The 18,235-nt window shown below is 26.2% G+C and overlaps 1 protein-coding gene across 1 annotated transcript; it reads left to right on the top strand.

Moving 5' to 3' along the window:
• The first annotated feature begins 5,692 nt into the window (after positions 1-5,692).
• Positions 5,693-15,621, top strand: LOC135928388 (uncharacterized). The gene is made up of 4 exons (XM_065464841.1): positions 5,693-5,849; positions 5,896-5,991; positions 6,039-6,158; positions 15,229-15,621. The coding sequence occupies exons 1-4, from the start codon at positions 5,711-5,713 to the stop codon at positions 15,495-15,497; spliced, it is 624 nt and encodes a 207-aa protein (XP_065320913.1). The 5' UTR covers positions 5,693-5,710; the 3' UTR covers positions 15,498-15,621.
• The last annotated feature ends 2,614 nt before the right edge of the window (positions 15,622-18,235 follow it).

Here is an 18,235-nt window from a genome sequence, read left to right as displayed (position 1 = left end):
AGCATCATGCCAAATTCTGGAAACATTGACTAAAACTTATATCAATTAGTGCTTATTTAGTAAAAATTTTGTGCTTCAAGCTCTTTGGTAGATGGCTTAAGAAAAATGCATTATCGGCAAAATAAAAAATTGTAAAGAATAGCATCATGATAAAGCGGAAATTATATATGCACTGAATTTATGGATGCGTCAACATGTAATGCCTGATTAGTGTTTGTTTACTAATTCATCGATGACGTTTTTCCGGTCAGATTTTAATTTGCTATTCAAGAATCATCAATTACATTCTAAATACGTAAGGTTTCTTTTTCTTCTTCAAAATTATTGATTCTATGATCTTTATGGATAATATTTATTTCGGTTTTATTTGATAGATAAGGAAGCAAAATATTAAAAATCTCTCATTATATTTTAGATCGAGTCATATTTTTAAATATTTGATTTGAATATCATATTGAGACGCAATTTTAATAATAATTATGATAGTAATAATTAAAAGCTTAATTCATGCAAATCTCAACTAATAAGTATATAGTTTAATGTCTCAATCCATTTGGTAAAAATTATAAATAAATTTATGGCATATGTAGATAGAAGGAAAAATTTCGAAAGCAATTATAATAGTAAAAAAATTTGAAAAAATTTATTTATTTGAATTACATATGCATTATACAACATTAAATTTTTTTTTAATACCATATTAAAGAAAATTACTATCATTCATAATGGCAGACATTATCATTTATTATAAATGATTACAAAGGCGCTAAGATTGAACGATTGTTTAGTAAAGTAAAATATGAAGCGCACTTTTACACTTAGAAATAGAAAATGTCAATAAGCATCGATCCCATACGAAATAGCTTTAAAGAAATGAAAGCAAATTTTCATCAACATTATTATAAAAATATTGTAAAACATTATTTATCTAATCATATGTTCCATGAGATGTGGGTCTAACCCCCAAACCTTCCCTTCTGACCCTACTCGTTTCGTTTATAAAAATGGTTCAAACTTTTTTGAATATAAATTTATTATAATTTTATTATATAGTTGATAAAAATTTTTAGATTTTAATATTGAAACCCATACATTAGAGGCCTACTGACAAAGAATTTAATTAAAGTATTTTAAAAGATTCTAACATTATGCTCAAGATTTGTGCGCCCTAAACTCTTATTTTGAAACCTCTACATATTCGAATATTATAATAAAAAATATTCACAATGTTGGATTCTTGGTGATAAATATTGTTTGTTGTCCATAAAATGACAATGTTAAAAATTATGTGACAGCTTTATGTCGTAAAATGAGTTCATTCAACCAGGAGACCATTTTCTACATAGTTGAGATTAAAAAAGAGTGGAGGGAGGTAATAAATCGGTATGATGTAGAATCACTAGCTGCCTTTAAAATCCATGTCAGACATAAATTTATCCGTCATTCATGTCAACGACATCAACATCTTTACCATAGTTACACTGAGACCGTGAAGCAGTTTATTAATGAATTACATAATGGGCTCTTTTTCCGCCCTTTTAAGTAGCGTCAATTTCATATGGTGGCAGAAACACTTTGTGAAGTTTTTAGGTTTTCTCACATCTATATTATAATTTCCCAATGTCCTAGCTACATCATGTCATAGTTAACTCATGTCATCAGTATGTATTTATTATTTAAAAATTTTAAAAAATAATAAATAAATATTTAATAATATGTTTTTTATGCACAGTTTTTCTTCAAATCATTCTATTTTAAATTTAACTCAACAGTATTCAAGTAAATTCAATTTTAAATGATCACATGAAATTTGAATTACAATGTTGTGCAGATTTGAAGTAAAATATAATATTCAAGTAAAGTAAAAACTAATGAGCCACACATGAAATTTTAATTACAATGTTGTGCCTATTTGAAGTGTGTTGGAATAGTATTAAAATCCACATTTATTATTTGATAAATAATTATATCATATTTTATATTTTATATTGATTATAAATTATATTTTATTTTTTATCATAATTTAAATTTTATTATCTGATAAATTACATTTTTATTTTCAAAGATAACATTTTTTTTTATTTTTCTTTAATAAAAACAATTTCTCTTTATATATCTTTTTTTAAACAATAAAAACAATAACTAATACAAATTGATATTAAAAAAAATGTAATGTTAAAATGATATAAAAAAATGTTAATATAAAAATTTGACCGAAAGGTATAATTACTATTATTTATCATTCCACCCTCCCAAGAAATTCGGCTTACAATTTCCTTGGATAAGTTGAGTGGAACGCCATTAACGCTCAGGATCGCCACGCAATACGCCACCTATGTTCATGGTGCAGTTTTCTTTTCAAACCAAACGATGGCTTGGTAATGTAAAGGCAATTCTTAGCTAACTTTGCGATCAGATCATTTGTGCATGGCATCGGGCATCTAGATTCCTCTCGAGCAATTATATTGTCCTTCAGCCAGCCATCCAATTTCTGAGTCATTGCATCAATCTTGGCACACGGAATTCTCTTTGAAGGTATGATCTTAGGCACAGCATCGGGCTTTAAGTGAATCTCTTGTCTGACCATTTTGGGTTTGTAGGAGTAAGTTGATTCGAGGTCTTTTTTTGTTGTCGAGATTATCTTCTCGAGATCATTCTATACATTACCCACTAAGAACGTTTTTAAAATGTTGTTGAAGGTGCGGACCACATACGTCCTAGCAAGGGGATCTTATCACAATCCATTACAATGGCCTCCAGTGTATGTGAGTTTCCTTCATACTTAACGTTCATATTTACAAGACCTAATATCTTGATAGCGCTGCCGTCATAACCAGTGAGTCTCATGTCCGTCTTACGTATCGTGGTTATGCCTACAGTCTTAGCTGTCAGCTTCGGGAGTATAGTGTACCTCGTACCGGTGTCAACTTGCATCAACGTGGATATGTCGTTGATGCTCACCGTTACGTTGTACGCGTCATCTGTGGTATCCTTGACCCCCATATTGTACACTTCAAGATTCTGAGAATTATTTTCTTTGAGGTCTGTGTTTAAGTCGTCGTCATCATCGATTACTTCGATGTTCATAACATGGTTCGTATCCAATTGACAATCACGATATTTGTGATCAGAAGATCTATTGTAAGTGTTATTGTCATTTTTGTACTGGTTGGGACTCGCTCGACGAATGCTTCGGAAAACCATTAATATTTTGAGGGTTGTGACTATGCTGACCACGACGGGGATAGATGGTTCGGTTATCACATATATAGCAGTCATCCCGTCGATCAGGGCTTTGATGATGATCACAATTATAGTTGTGATAGCCATGGACGTTGTATCCTTTATTATTGTATCGATCGTCGTAGTAGTTATCCTTGCGATTATCGAAACGGTTGCGGTTATAGTGACAATTATCGTAGCTTTGATCAAAACGATTGTCGTGGAATTTGCTGTGCCTCCGTTGAATCGTTTGTCGCAGTCGTTGTCGTAACGTATTGTAACGTTCTTCGAAATGTTGTCCGGGGCGATTGTCATTGATGAACTGGGGTTGCTTGATGAGAGATTCACCATGTGCATGAGAGTCCTGAATGGGTTTTGCGGTCACGTAGCTATTTTTGACTCTGCCCATGTGATTAACCTCTTGTACACCAGGTGATTCATTCAAATGAAACAATTTCATCTCGCCCTTGATGCCAGTTGGCTCCGCGGTGTCTTCCTCTTGACCTAGATTGTAAATGTCTTCTATGGTCATCGAGCTCTTGACCGCTTTCCTGACTTCCTTGGAATTCGAAGATACTCTCACTTTCTCAATAATTCGCTGAATGCCATTGAATTTACATTCTTTATTGAGTCGTGCTACGCGTGTGACCCAAGCCGAGAACGTCTCCTCCTTGCCTTGAGTGGCAGCATAAAATAATGACAGTTTGTCATTCTCAGTCTTCGATGGATGTTGTAGCTTGAATTTGCCAAGCAGGGCGATTGGGTCCTGGAAGTCTGCCTCAGTGCAAGTTGCCCCTATATTATAGAATTGGTCATCTGGAAGACTTCGGAGAAACAAAGCGGCCTTTTATCCGTTGGAGATCTTGCTGATGTCGAAGAAATTCTGCAATTTCCCTATGTAGGCGCTGTCATCGCTACTAAATTTGGGGAAATCCAGCTTGACAAATTCAGTCATATATGTGGAATTGTTCAAAGCATCCATCATAAGAGAATTATAATCGATAAAGGCGTAAAATAGAATAAATGTACATTACAAAATCAAGATCAAATTTTGAGATAATACTTACGCAGTATACCTCCATATTAGAATAGTATTAAAATCAACATTTATTATTTGATAGATAATTATATCACATTTTATATTGATTATAAATTATATTTTATTTTTTATCATAATTTAAATTTTATTATCTGATAAATTACATTTTTATTTTCAAAGATAAATTACATTTTTTTTATTTTTCTTTAACAAAAACAATTTCTCTTTATATATCTTTTTTTAAACAATAAAAAAAATAACTAATACAAATTGATATGAAAAAAAATGTAACGTTAAAAGGATAAAAAAAAATGTTAATATAAAATTTTGACCGAAAGGTATAATCACAGTGAATTATATATATTTTTTAAATATTACTTTTTACAAATTAAAATATCCTTACTTTCTATCATTCTTTGTATATATTTAACCTCAGCATAATATTTATGCATCATATATACTTAAAAACTTCATATCTAAAAATACTTTCATTTTAACATATTATTTTTATATTTCAATCAATATAAATCCTTTCTAATTATTATCATTTCCATATTCATAAAAATTTCCAATTCAATTCTATTAATATTTTTTATTTAAATTAATACATTATTTCAAAACATATTACATTTAAATTTCTTTTTTTTCCTCTCTTACCTTTTTCTTTTCCATCTATTCCAATTTTTCCCTACTTTCTTATCTTTAATTTTATTCATTGCATACAAATAATTTTTTTTTACCTTTGTTTTCCAAATATCAATATTTTTTAAGGTCCTTGTATTATTGAGTCACTTTTATCCCCAGTGTCTTTTTCGTGGTGAAACGGCACCACTTTTTTAAAAATAAAATGATTTTATAATTATAATTCCTCTCATAAATATGTCAGTATAATAATAATGTCACAAGATACAATTTTAAAAATAACAAAGATAACAAAATGTTATATCTTTTATTAGAAATCATATGAAAGATGTCTATATATGTCAATTACACATTAACAGATACAACAGCTACCTACCTAAATTAATGCAATTTTGATAAGTTTAGTATTAAATATACCTTCGATTGTTTTGTCATTTTTAATCAATTCAAATACATATTACCTATTAACTCTTACAATTTTTCCCTTGAGAAGTAATATACTGCAAGCTCAGTTACTCTATATATGGCACATTTAAATTTGTTTTAACAGAGTACATCCTTATTTCTATCATATTTGATATATTTTATTTGGTTGTCTAAAATATATCCTTATCAAAATCAACTTATATTTATTAGAAAGCATTATATTTCGCATTAAATCATACTCTTTTTTTAAACATTAATTTTAAATGATATTTACACATAATTTTTGAAATTTAAATTTACCACGATATAACTGACCAATCAGAAAAATCGATAAAATTCGATTAAATGACTTTACTATCTTAAGTAGACAACAAATTTTCTATGGAAAAGATTATAAATTATATTGATGTGTTTGAAGAAAAGTATAAAAAATTCGTTAAATACAAGTATTTCGATACACCAGATGGGCAAGATGTTTGCAAAAAGATGTATTATACATCAGCAACTACAACTCAAGCTGGTATATATAGGCTATTAAATATGCACTAGCACATTATTTTTCTTAGGTATTCTCTTTTCCTGCTATCAAGTATTGTTGAAAGAATTAACTCCAACTTGGCAACACGGAGTAGTTAGAGCAGCCAGTTTAACCTGGCCTTTTAGTTATACTTATTATAATCTACAGATATAATTTATGTGTTATATATAGCTGTTGCAGGTTTACTATATTCTGGCACAACCTTTATGTCCTGTAGATTAAGAAATAAGGATGATGAGTTAAATCACTTTTTTGGTGGGCTCTCTGTTGGATTAGCCATATACTATAGATGTAAGAAATTTCCTTCATTTATTTTTATTCCTAATTTATTTTTAACCCTGAACTAGCTTCAGAGCTATGTTTATACAATGTACCTATAAATATTTAAATAATCTTTGAAAGTAAACAAGATTTTTAAATTCAAGTTGCTTTAAAATTGGTGTATTTTCTCATATTTATAACTAAAATCAAGCATATTTTTATTAATATTTTCCAAAAAATTTGCTTTGAAAGATTTTTTAAAATATGATTTTAACAGATTACTAATATGAATTAGAGATATAAAAATCCTGTGAAATTTTCATTATCTAAGAATATATTTTTTTTATAATATTTAACATAAATAAATGTGTAATAACATCACAATGTTAGCCCTTGGAGTTAACATTTATTTTGTAATAGAATCAAGACCTGCAGAGGTACCATTTGCATGACTTAGCTTAGATTTTTTTAAAAAAAATTTGACCCAATCAAGAATTTTTTATTTTTAAGCCCAGCCATTATATTTTTAAAAATTTTAAGACCTGGCCTGTAATTTTTTAATATATATTATATTTAACTTTTATTAAGGTTATTTAAAATATTTGGTTGCCTTGCCTGGGTATTAAAAAAAATATTTTTAGGCCTTGCCCAGCCTGGGTATATTTAAAAAACTAAAATATGGCCTGCTCATGTAGTAAAGCATATTTTTATTAGTTTTTGTGAAAGGTTGCTATTAGTGTTGCGTAATCGGCTAATTTTAACCGACTAAAAACGGCTTAGCCGAGATTTTAGGTGGAAAAATCGGCTAAGCCTAATTAGGTATAGCCTAAAAATCGGCTAAGCCTAATTAGGCTAAGCCTAAAAATCGGCTAAACCTAATTAGGCTAAGCCTAAAAATCGGCTAAGCCTAAAAATTGGCTAAGCCTAAAAATGGGCTAAGCCTAAAAATTGGCTAAAATAAATTAGTCAAAATTCTGCATCGATGTTAGCATTAATTATTATTTATTTATTTTAGTAAAATAATTTATTTTATTTATATTTAATGTAAATATTTTATTATTATCAACAAATAAACATGATATGATTTAATATTTTTTATTTATATTATTATATTTTGAAATGAAAATAAATTTATTTATTTGATGTTTTTTTAATAAAAAAAATAATATGCTACTATATTGTAAAAATGTAATATTCTTTATAATATAATTTATTAGTGATTTTCACAATCTTCTTTGTAAATACATCTTTTATTGAGGAATTATATTGTAAATTTTATTAGATAAATAAACAATCTTTTAGGTGAAATCTTTTATCATTTTTTTAAAATTATCTATTTATTATTAAATAAGGTGGATTTTATGAAACTTTTTTGATGTTATTTTATATGATCTTTTTAAGGATAATATTTTAATGTGACAATTGTCATAATCGTTCTTTTATAAGTTTTTTGAATTTTTTTGAAGGAAGTATGTTAAAATAAGTATTAATAACATGTGTAAATACAAATTTAGTGAAGATGTACCAATGAAAAGTGACAATTGTCATAATCGTTATTTTTAAAGTTTTTCGAATTTTTTTGACAAAAATATGTTAAAATAAGAATTAATAACATGAGTAAATATAAATTTAGTGAAGATGTACCAATGAAAAGTGACAATTGTCATAATGGTTAATTTTAAAGTTTTTTGAATTTTTTTGAAGAAAATTTGTTAAAATAAGTATTAATAACATGTGTAAATATAAATTTAGTGAAGATGTACCATAGAAAAGTGACAATTGTCATAATCGTTATTTTTAAAGTTTTTTGAATTTTTTTGACGAAAATATGTTAAAATAAGTATTAATAACATGTGTAAATATAAATTTAGTGAAGATGTACCAATGAAAAGTGACAATTGTCATAATCGCTATTTTTAAAGTTTTTTGAATTTTTTTGACGAAAAAATGTTAAAATAAGTATTAATAACATGTGTAAATATAAATTTAGTGAAGATGTACCTTAGAAAAGTGACAATTGTCATAATCGTTATTTTTAAAGTTTTTTGAATTTTTTTGACAAAAATATGTTAAAATAAGTATTAATAACATGTGTAAATATAAATTTTGTGAAGATGTACCATAGAAAACTGACAATTGTCATAATCGCTATTTTTAAAGTTTTTTGAATTTTTTTGACGAAAATATGTTAAAATAAGTATTAATAACATGTGTAAATATAAATTTAGTGAAGATGTACCAATGAAAAGTGACATTTTCATAATCGTTAATTTTAAAGTTTTTTAAATTTTTTTGAAGAAAATATGTTAAAATAAGTATTAATAACAGAAGTACCAATGAAAAGTGACATTTGTCATAATTGTTATTTTTAAAGTTTTTTGAATTTTTTTGAAGAAAATATGTTAAAATAAATATTAAAAACATGTTTAGATTAAAATTTAGTGAAGATGTGCCATAGAAAAATGACATTGTCATAAGCGTTATTTTGAATTTTTTTGACGAAAATATGTTAAAATAAGTATTAATAACATGTGTAAATATAAATTTAGTGAAGATGTACCAATGAAAAGTGACAATTGTCATAATCGTTATTTTTAAAGTTTTTGGAATTTTATTGACAAAGATATTTTAAAATAAGTATTGATAACATGTTTAAATAAAAATTTAGTGAAGATGTACTCTAGATAAGCGACAATTGTCATAATCGTTATTTTTAAAGTTTTTTGATTTTTTTTGACGAAAATAGTTAACTTGCATCGATATTGATTTTAAAATAGAAAAAAAAGTTTACCCAAATTTTAAACAAGATTGTCTTGTGAAAATTGGTAAAAAAATAATAATTTCTAACTTAGGATTAGATATTATGATATAAATTTTGCATATTAATTTCTGACCCGATGAACAAATGTAATAAAATGCCAATTTGCTCCTGTTTTTGGGGAAGAATCTATTATTACCATATGTTTTTCTATGGCATATACTCAGGCAATTTTAATTTTACAATCTATATTTTTACCCATTTACATCAAAGAAATTTTAAAAATAACGATTATGACAATTGTCACTTTTCTATAGTACATCTTCACTAAATTTTGATTTAAACATGTTATTATTACTCATTTTAACATATTTTCGTCAACAAAAATCAAAAAACTTGAAAAATAATGATTATGACAATTGTCGCTTATCTAGAGTACATCTTCATTAAATTTTTATTTAAACATGTTATATATACATATTTTAAAATATTTTCGTCAAAAAAATTCAAAAAAGAATAACGATTATGACAATTGTCACTTTTCATTGGTACATCTTCACTAAATTTATATTTACACATGTTATTAATACTTATTTTAACATATTTTCGCCAAAAAAATTTAAAAAATAACGAATATGACAATTGTCACTTTTCATTGTCTTCACTAAATTTATATTTACACATGTTATTAATACTTATTTTAACATATTTTCGTCAAAAAAATTCAAAAAACTTTAAAAATAACCATTATGACAATGTCAATTTTCTATGGTACATCTTCACTAAATTTTATTTAAACATGTTATCAATACTTATTTTAACATATTTTCTTCAAAAAACTTATAAAATAACGATTATGACAATTGTCACTTTTCTATGGTACATCTTCACTAAATTTTTATTTAAACATGTTTTTAATACTATTTTAACATATTTTCTTCAAAAAAATTCCAAAAACTTATAAAATAACGATTATGATAATTGTCACTTTTCTATGGTACATCTTCACTAAGTTTTTATTTAAACATGTTTTTACTACTTATTTTAACATATTTTCTTCAAAAAAATTCAAAAAACTTTAAAAATAACGATTATGACAAATGTCACTTTTCATTGGTACATCTTCACTAAATTTATATTTACACATGTTATTAATACTTATTTTAACCTATTTTCTTCAAAAAAATTCAAAAAACTTATAAAATAACGATTATGACAAATGTCACTTTTCATTGGTACATCTTCACTAAATTTATATTTACACATGTTATTAATACTTATTTTAACCTATTTTCTTCAAAAAAATTCAAAAAACGTATAAAATAACGATTATGACAATTGTCACTTTTCTATGGTACATCTTCACTAAATTTTTATTTAAACATGTTTTTAATACTTATTTTAACATATTTTCTTCAAAAAAATTAAAAAACCTTAAAAAATAACGATTATGACAATTGTCAATTTTCTATGGTACATCTTCACTAAATTTTTATTTAAACATGTTATTAATACTTATTTTAACATATTGTCGTCAAAAAAATTCAAAAAACTTTAAAAATAACGATTATAATAATTGTCACTTTTCTTTGGTACATCTTCACTAAATTTATATTTACACATGTTATTAATACTTATTTTAACCTATTTTCTTCAAAAAAATTCAAAAAACTTATAAAATAACGATTATGACAATTGTCACATTAAAATATTATCCTTAAAAAGATCATATAAAATCATCAAAAAAGTTTCATAAAATCCACCTCATTTAATAAAAAAGATAATTTAAAAAAAATGATAAAAAAATTATAAAAGATTGTTTATTTATCTAATAAAATTTACAATATAATTCCTCAATAAAAGATGTATTTATAAAGAAGATAGTGAAAATCACTAATAAATTATATTAAAAAGAATATTACAATTTTACAATATAGCAGCATATTATTTTTTTTATTAAAATAACATCAAATAAATAAATTTATTTTCATTTGAAAATATAATAATATAAATAAAAAATATTAAATCATCATGTTTATTTGTTGATAATAATAAAATATTTACATTAAATATAAATAAAATAAATTATTTTACTAAAATAAATAAATAATAATTAATACTAAGCATCGATGCAGAATTTTGACTAATTTTTTAGCAGATTTATATTGGCTTAGGCTTAGCCGATTTTTAGGCTTAACCTAATTAGGCTTAGCCGATTTTTAGTTTTAGCCGATTTTTAGGCATACCTAATTAGGCTTAGCCGATTTTTAGGCTTAGGCTAATAGGCTTAGCCGATTTTTAGGCTTAGCCTTATTAGGCTTAGGCGTAGTTTTTAGCCGATTACGCAACACAACACTAGTTGCTATTATTTGATGCTGTGAATTAGTGATCTGCATCAAGCCTAATTTTTCAAGCCCGGCCCGAACCAATTTACTTTAAAAAAATTTACTGGCCCGGCCAGGCCCGAATTTATTTAAATATAGAAATTAATTTTTATTATTACTTAAAATAAAAGACATATGTTATATAGTGTTTATTTTCAATAAATTAAATAAAAAAAATTTTTTTTACATAAAAAATTAAATATAAAATTGATAAATTTAGATATATTTATTTAAAATTCCAAGGTCCACCTGGCCCGAAATTTTTTAAAAAATATTAGGTCCAGCACGAACCTAATTATTTTAAATAGAATTAGACCCGAACCCGGCCCAAGCAGATCTCTACTGTGAATATGCTTATACATGAATAATATGTTGAGGGATGATAGGTCCCTAGATTCATCCCTGTCCTGTAATTTTGAGAGTTGACAATATGTTCACCTTTGATAAACTTCAGTGCCAAAGTCTGCAATGAGTGGGTTTTAACCCTAATACCTGCCCACCCATTATTTTAAATTTTTTTTTAACATGATTGCTAAAAATTTATATACTCACTCATTTATCTAAAAATTATGTTTAATCCAAATTATTATAATGGTTGGTTTGGCTATTTATCAGGGATTCATACCTAACCATTAAACCCCTAAAATCCTGTATTTTTTTTTATTGAACCTAAACCTCTAAAAAATTTCTACCCAGACCTGAACCGAGCTGCTAAAATGCCTCTGAACCAGTTCGAGCCTCCTAATTTTATTCTTTTAAAATAATATGTAAGTATTACTAGTACATTGCAAAAATTTTAATTATTTGAATTTTTTTAAAGATTGTTATCAATCACACTTCATTGATAAGTGTCAATCATAATTTTTACAAACTTTAGTATATTAGCATTTTACTACTTTTTTAAAAATATTTTAAGCTTATAAATTATAATGCCAAAAGAAGAATTTAATCCAATATATAAATTATTTACATATACTATATGTAATATTACTGATTGTCAAATAAATATGAAAGGCCATCATGGAGCAAATCTTGAGCATCAGATAAAAAGAAACTACCCTCTAGAATTCGATAAAATTAACAAAATATCACAAAAAAACCTTAATAAAATAAAAAAGTTTAAGATATCAATCAAGCAAACGTTAATAGAAAAACTAAATAAAAAATAATAATCGATGCTTGTACTGAATTGATCATCTTAAATAGTAGACCATTCAAGTATCTTATAGTGAACTTTATTTTACAGCTTTTGAATGGGAAGCAATTATAGGGTTGATAAATATCCTAAAATCCTTTAAAGTAGCTACCAAGAAATTACAACTTGAACAGCTAACTTTAGGGTTATGGCATATGGCTAAAAGCTAAAAGCTAAATTGGAAATTTCTATTTTTATTTCACCCTTTACTGGTTCAATAATAGATGCTATGAATTTTAGAGCGAAACAACTTTTAAAGAACAATGCCTTTTTATCATGCCTATATCTAGATTTAAGGTGTTTTAAAAATATTTTATTATATCTTATATAAATTTAATTATTAATTTTATTTACCTTATTTAATATTTTTATTTTACTTTACATATTTTTCTATCTATTCATAAAAAATAATAAGATTTTCTTAATAATATTTATAATTTTTATTTTATAGATTTCAAGCTGAAGAAGAAAAGACCAAGGCTAGAAAGCATATTATTAAAATATGGCATAACATGGAATTAAACTTTATTATAAGAGTGAAGGATTCTAGTGAATGTGAATTATTGCCGATTATTGTATCTTCACCTGAAGAGGATTTGGTAGAAAGTCTTCTTAAAGAAAAAGAAGATAGCAAACAAAATCGAATACAAAAATCGAAGAATATTAGAAACATTTAGTTAATTTATCTAAAAACCTAGATTAAATAAAAATATGAATATTTTAGACTATCGGAGAAATCAGAATATTTGATACCCAGAATTATGTAAATTCTCTGATATCATACTGGTAGTGCTGTCTACCCTAGTTAGTATGGAAAGATGTTTTTTAACAATTAAATTTATATATCTCCTTATAGATGTAATATGAGTAGACAAATCTTGAAAATATATTAATGGCTAAATAAAAAAAATTTGAAGTAAATAAAATTAAATATTGTTCATATTAAAACTATTCATTGATATTTATTTTTTTATATTTATAAATTAAATATTATTTTATGTGCAATTAATAAAAATGAAGGTTTTACGTATGTGTTTTTTATTTTAAGGATGAAATAAAAAATATATATTCTTCCCTATACATACATAATTAGAATAGGCTTGAATACAAAAGTGTTCAAACCGGTTTTTAGAGGTTCGAACCGAACCGAACCGAAACGATATTTTTATTTTTTACGAACCAAACCTGAACCTTGAACCGTTATTTTTATCCGAACCTGAACCTAAACTGAACCGATATTCTTTTCGGTTTGGATCCCTGCTATATATTTATTTATTGTATTTTTAATTAAACTTATTAAATTTGCAATATGAAATAAAAAAATTAACTTGAGTAGATATCAGTTCTGCTAATTTCACATGAAAACTATTTAAAATTCACCCACCCATTGTTTTGAAAATATACAAAAGGAGGTGCTCAAAGGTCTACTGATCTTTGACGACTTTGCTTTTTTTACAGGACTTTCAATAAAGGATAAGTGATATCTATTCATCATGCATCCCTTCAAATTATTAGACAATCCAGTTATGACATATCTTGGCACGCCCATCGAAGGCTCCACTGCCATTGAGATTTTTTAAACAAAAACAGCACCAAAGTGAGTCACTGGAAACAACTACTCTTGTCGCATAGACTTTGTTTTTTTTTATTATCCCAAAGATGCTGGAAGAAGAATTCTTAACTTCGACATACGCACCTCACCTTTGGTTATTACACATAGGTCACTTTACCTATTAAACTCAGAGTATCGATGTTTGTTCCTGGCTATCATTCTAACTTTCTTCTTGTTTTTAACACGGACCCAATTTTTGTGCAAATAAAATATTTTCAATTAAATAAAGCCCCCCCCCCCTCGCTTAGGATAAAATTTGTTATTGATTGATATTTTCGTTGAGTTTATACTATTGATATGAGCAATCTTTGACGATATACCAAATCGGTTAACTTTTCTGCCCGAACTTGTTTAATTTTGACAAAATTTTGCATACTGAGAGAACATCATTAGAAAGCATTGAAATCCAAAATTTTGATATCCAAATACTAATAGTTTCTGAGATATCGATGGTCAAAAGTGCCAAAAATCAACTTACTTTTTTTTCGAAAAATACGATTTTTTAAAATTGAGATAAGAAAATAAAAAAAATGTATGTAATTTTGTGATTCTATTAAAGGCCTTTTATATTAAATATTAAGGATTTTTATAAAATAATAATCTTGCGGGTTTTTATTTTAAGCTATAACATAAGTTTTTTAATTATTACTTTTTTAAAAAAAAATATGGTTGCTAGTCAATGGGTTAATTCTCTATTGTCCTCATAATTTTTTCCGTCTGGATTTATTAGCTTGGGAGCCGATAAAGATTAGCTCATAAGAGCTAGCAAAGAACAGCTAAACAGCTATCATTTTGGTAACCCATATAGTAATTATTCTCATGTTAGAAACTACTATGTGACAACTTGCTTCCTTACTATCTCGATGATCAGGCAATTCTTTAATAAAGTTGTGGCAGACATAGGAAGAAATTGGTCTCTCATTTTAAAATTTTTAATAATGATATGGGTAATCAAAATGGCATCCTCAGCTGTTTTCATTGGTGTACACTTTTAATGAATGAATCGTCAGTCTAGGTATTATATGTTATTGGTCCTATGAGCCGGACCTGACTTAACATTTACTATGATCTACTCATAACTTTTTTAAAAAATTTTTAAACCCATGAGTATACAAAATTTAATAAAGTGTCGTGTTTAAAAAAAAAATAAGATAAGAGACCTTCATATGCTTGGGGCTACGGCTTATTTTTAGGCGTCGTTGGTCTGGTGTTCAAATCTCTGAAAAAAACGGATATGGGCAATTCTAGTTGGAGTCAAGCCCTCATTAGTTCGTGCGAAAGTCGGTGCATAACATACGATGACAAGATAGTAGATTGGAGATTGGCCTATAAACCAACCAAAACTGCCACCATGTTTTCTGGGCCGGGTCAAAGGCCTACCCCACCTTTACTTTATTCCGAAACGCCCAAACTCAAATAAATTTTACGATTTTATTTATATATTATATATATCTATTTATTTTTTATTTTGTTGCTCTCTATATAATTTAATTAATTTATTATATTGATTATGCGTGTAAAAAATAAATACCAATTTTAAACAAAAAAAATTCTTAATTTTTTTTCTTTATAAATAATATGTAAATTTTTATTTTGCAATCGTAATTTTTTAAGAATGACCAATTTCCAATTTTGAGATAATTGTGTAAAATAGCACCAGAATAATATATCTCCATATCCATATAAAAATATAACTGCCATTTTATTAAATAATTGACCATTTGTTTAAGTTCAGATTATTATTTTTTATTTAAAATCAAAGAATATAAAAAAAGAAGTAATATATATTCAATCTAATAAATCATAATTATTTTAAAATATATGATTGACATATTATTATAAAATATATGTATAATTATTTTAAATAATTACAAACAAGAATAATAGAAAAGCCGTAAATTATTTTATAGATAAAAAACATTCGCTAGCCTGGAGATTTTGGTCATAGATGGCAGGAAGGCATGGATTGGATATCTATTAAGCGAAATCTCTAGGCCTGTATAATTTTATTTTGGCTGAAATCTTGATCTAAAATTGGCTAAATCGCGCCATTTAACAACACTAGGTGTTATGTACTCATCGAGGGGGCATCGATTTTTGATAAACGTTATCGGGGGGGGGGGGATGTAAATAGAGAATGGAATACTTTTATATGGTACATTTTGAAGCATTATTTACATTGTGGCGTCCGACACAATTTAACAGCTGAACGATAAATCTTTTAACGAGATCAATTTTTTTTATTATTATCTTAAAATCAATAATTCCATTATTATCACGAATGAAATTGAAATTAATATTGAGATAAAGAAAAATTGATTTCGTAAAAACAGATTTATTGATCAGCTGACCCTGAATCCGGCCTTACTCGAATCTTAATTTCACATGTTTGCACAAAAAAAAGTTTAAAAATAACATAATTGTCATTTTCATAATAATTTTATGAAATATTTTTCATATCATTTAGGGAAAAAGGAGGAGGGGGGGGGGGGTGTAGTATTCGAGATTTTTAAAAATTGTTCATTAATTTAGGAAATTTCTTTTCGATTAAAATTTTGTTCTGTTTTTTTTTCGCGGATTTATTTTTCGCATCATATTTTTTTTTAGAATTTATTTTAAAAAAAAATGTTCCGTTTACAAATTTGGAGTCATTTATATTTACTATCATTGAAGATACACCTTTTTCCAATTGATATAAAATTATTTTGGAGAAAGTATCGGACATTTTATTTTATGATGGAGGAAATAAACACCCCCCCCCCCCCCAGAATTTTTTTTTTGCATGAGAAAATATTATTTTTGTTATATATGAAGATATATGTGGTATAAATAGAAAGAAGAAAAGGGAAATCAAACACATGCATTCATTCATGCTGATTTTAACTTGAATATTCTTTTTGCTTTTAATTTTTTATTTTAGGATATATGGTTTTTATTTAGATTATTTCAATGGAAGTCTTATTTCATACTACTTTTTTTTTCTGACCCATAAATATATTAGATATGAAATACAAGATTCACGCCTACAATTACGAGGTTAAATAAGGGTCATTCCATGTCAAAGAGCAAAAAAACATGAGATTTTCGGCCGACCTCGTTCAATTTTTTAAAAATTTGGTAAGTAAAAAAAGAGAGTTGTAATTAAGAAATAACCAAAATTTAACCTCCTAACATTTATATTTTTGGAGATATTAAGGTTCCGAACTTCAAAAATGACGTTTTTTTTACTTGTGCTGTAAAGATTTCTAAATTAATCGAACGCGTTTACGTTCAGCGTTTATCTTACAAAGGAACACGTTCTCATACGTTTAGAAACTTTTAGATTAATTTTTTTTTAAAATTTCATCAATATTTAATTTATTTTAAATAAATACCATTAAAAATTAATAGTTTTAAAGTAAATTATAAAAAAATTAAATTTTATTAATTTTTAATTTATATTAGATAATAAAAATTTGATTATTTATAAATTAAATTTAATACTTTGAATTTTTGTTCAAATTATTATAATATAAAACCCTCTATAAAAACAAATTTCAAATAATTGCAGTTAAAAATAAATAAATTGTAAAAGATATTGACTATTTTATATCTATGCATATTATATATATTATTTTTAATGATTTTTACTTATATGTATCTCAGAGACAGAGGTGCTATTTGCACATCACGGCCCATATCTTTTTTTAAAAAATAATTCAACCTTGGCCCTGCTTAGGGATACTTAAAAAATTAAAATCCCATCGATGAACCCTGGCCGGTCTTAGAGCCGGGCCTGTCTCAGAATAATTTAATAAGTCTATTAAATACAACAATGTAAGATAAATTATTGACAAGCCACTTAACGTTATATTTATATTATAAAATAATAAATAATTACAATCAAGTGTCTTTTTAAATTAGAATTTAAAGATTTTCAAACTGATATTATACTTTTTGGACACATTTACATTAGGGTTAAGGAATGAATTAGTTTATTCAATATATGTTGTTACTATTATTTATTATATTTGGGACATTGTCATCTTAATTCGGAATCAAGTGATGATGATGATGAAATAACAACCTCCATGCTTACGCTAATATATATAATTATAATCAAGTTATTAACTATATATTATAGGACAGAAAGAGTGGCTGATTAAAAAATTCAAATGT

The sequence above is a fragment of the Gordionus sp. m RMFG-2023 genome, chromosome 4, assembly GCF_954871325.1.
Source record: "Gordionus sp. m RMFG-2023 chromosome 4, tfGorSpeb1-WG-v2, whole genome shotgun sequence".
NCBI classification, from domain to species: domain Eukaryota; kingdom Metazoa; phylum Nematomorpha; class Gordioida; order Chordodea; family Parachordodidae; genus Gordionus; species Gordionus sp. m RMFG-2023.
Note: the sequence above shows the minus strand (reverse complement) of the source record. Positions and strands in the feature narration are given on the sequence as shown.

Coding starts and splice junctions, on each gene's coding strand:
- LOC135928388 (XM_065464841.1), top strand. CDS start 5,711: ATGGAAAAGATTATAAATTATATTGATGTGTTTGAAGAAAAGTATAAA. Junction 5,850..5,895: donor AGCAACTACAACTCAAGCTG/GTATATATAGGC, acceptor TATTTTTCTTAG/GTATTCTCTTTTCCTGCTAT. Junction 6,159..15,228: donor ATTAGCCATATACTATAGAT/GTAAGAAATTTC, acceptor AAAAAAAATAAG/ATAAGAGACCTTCATATGCT.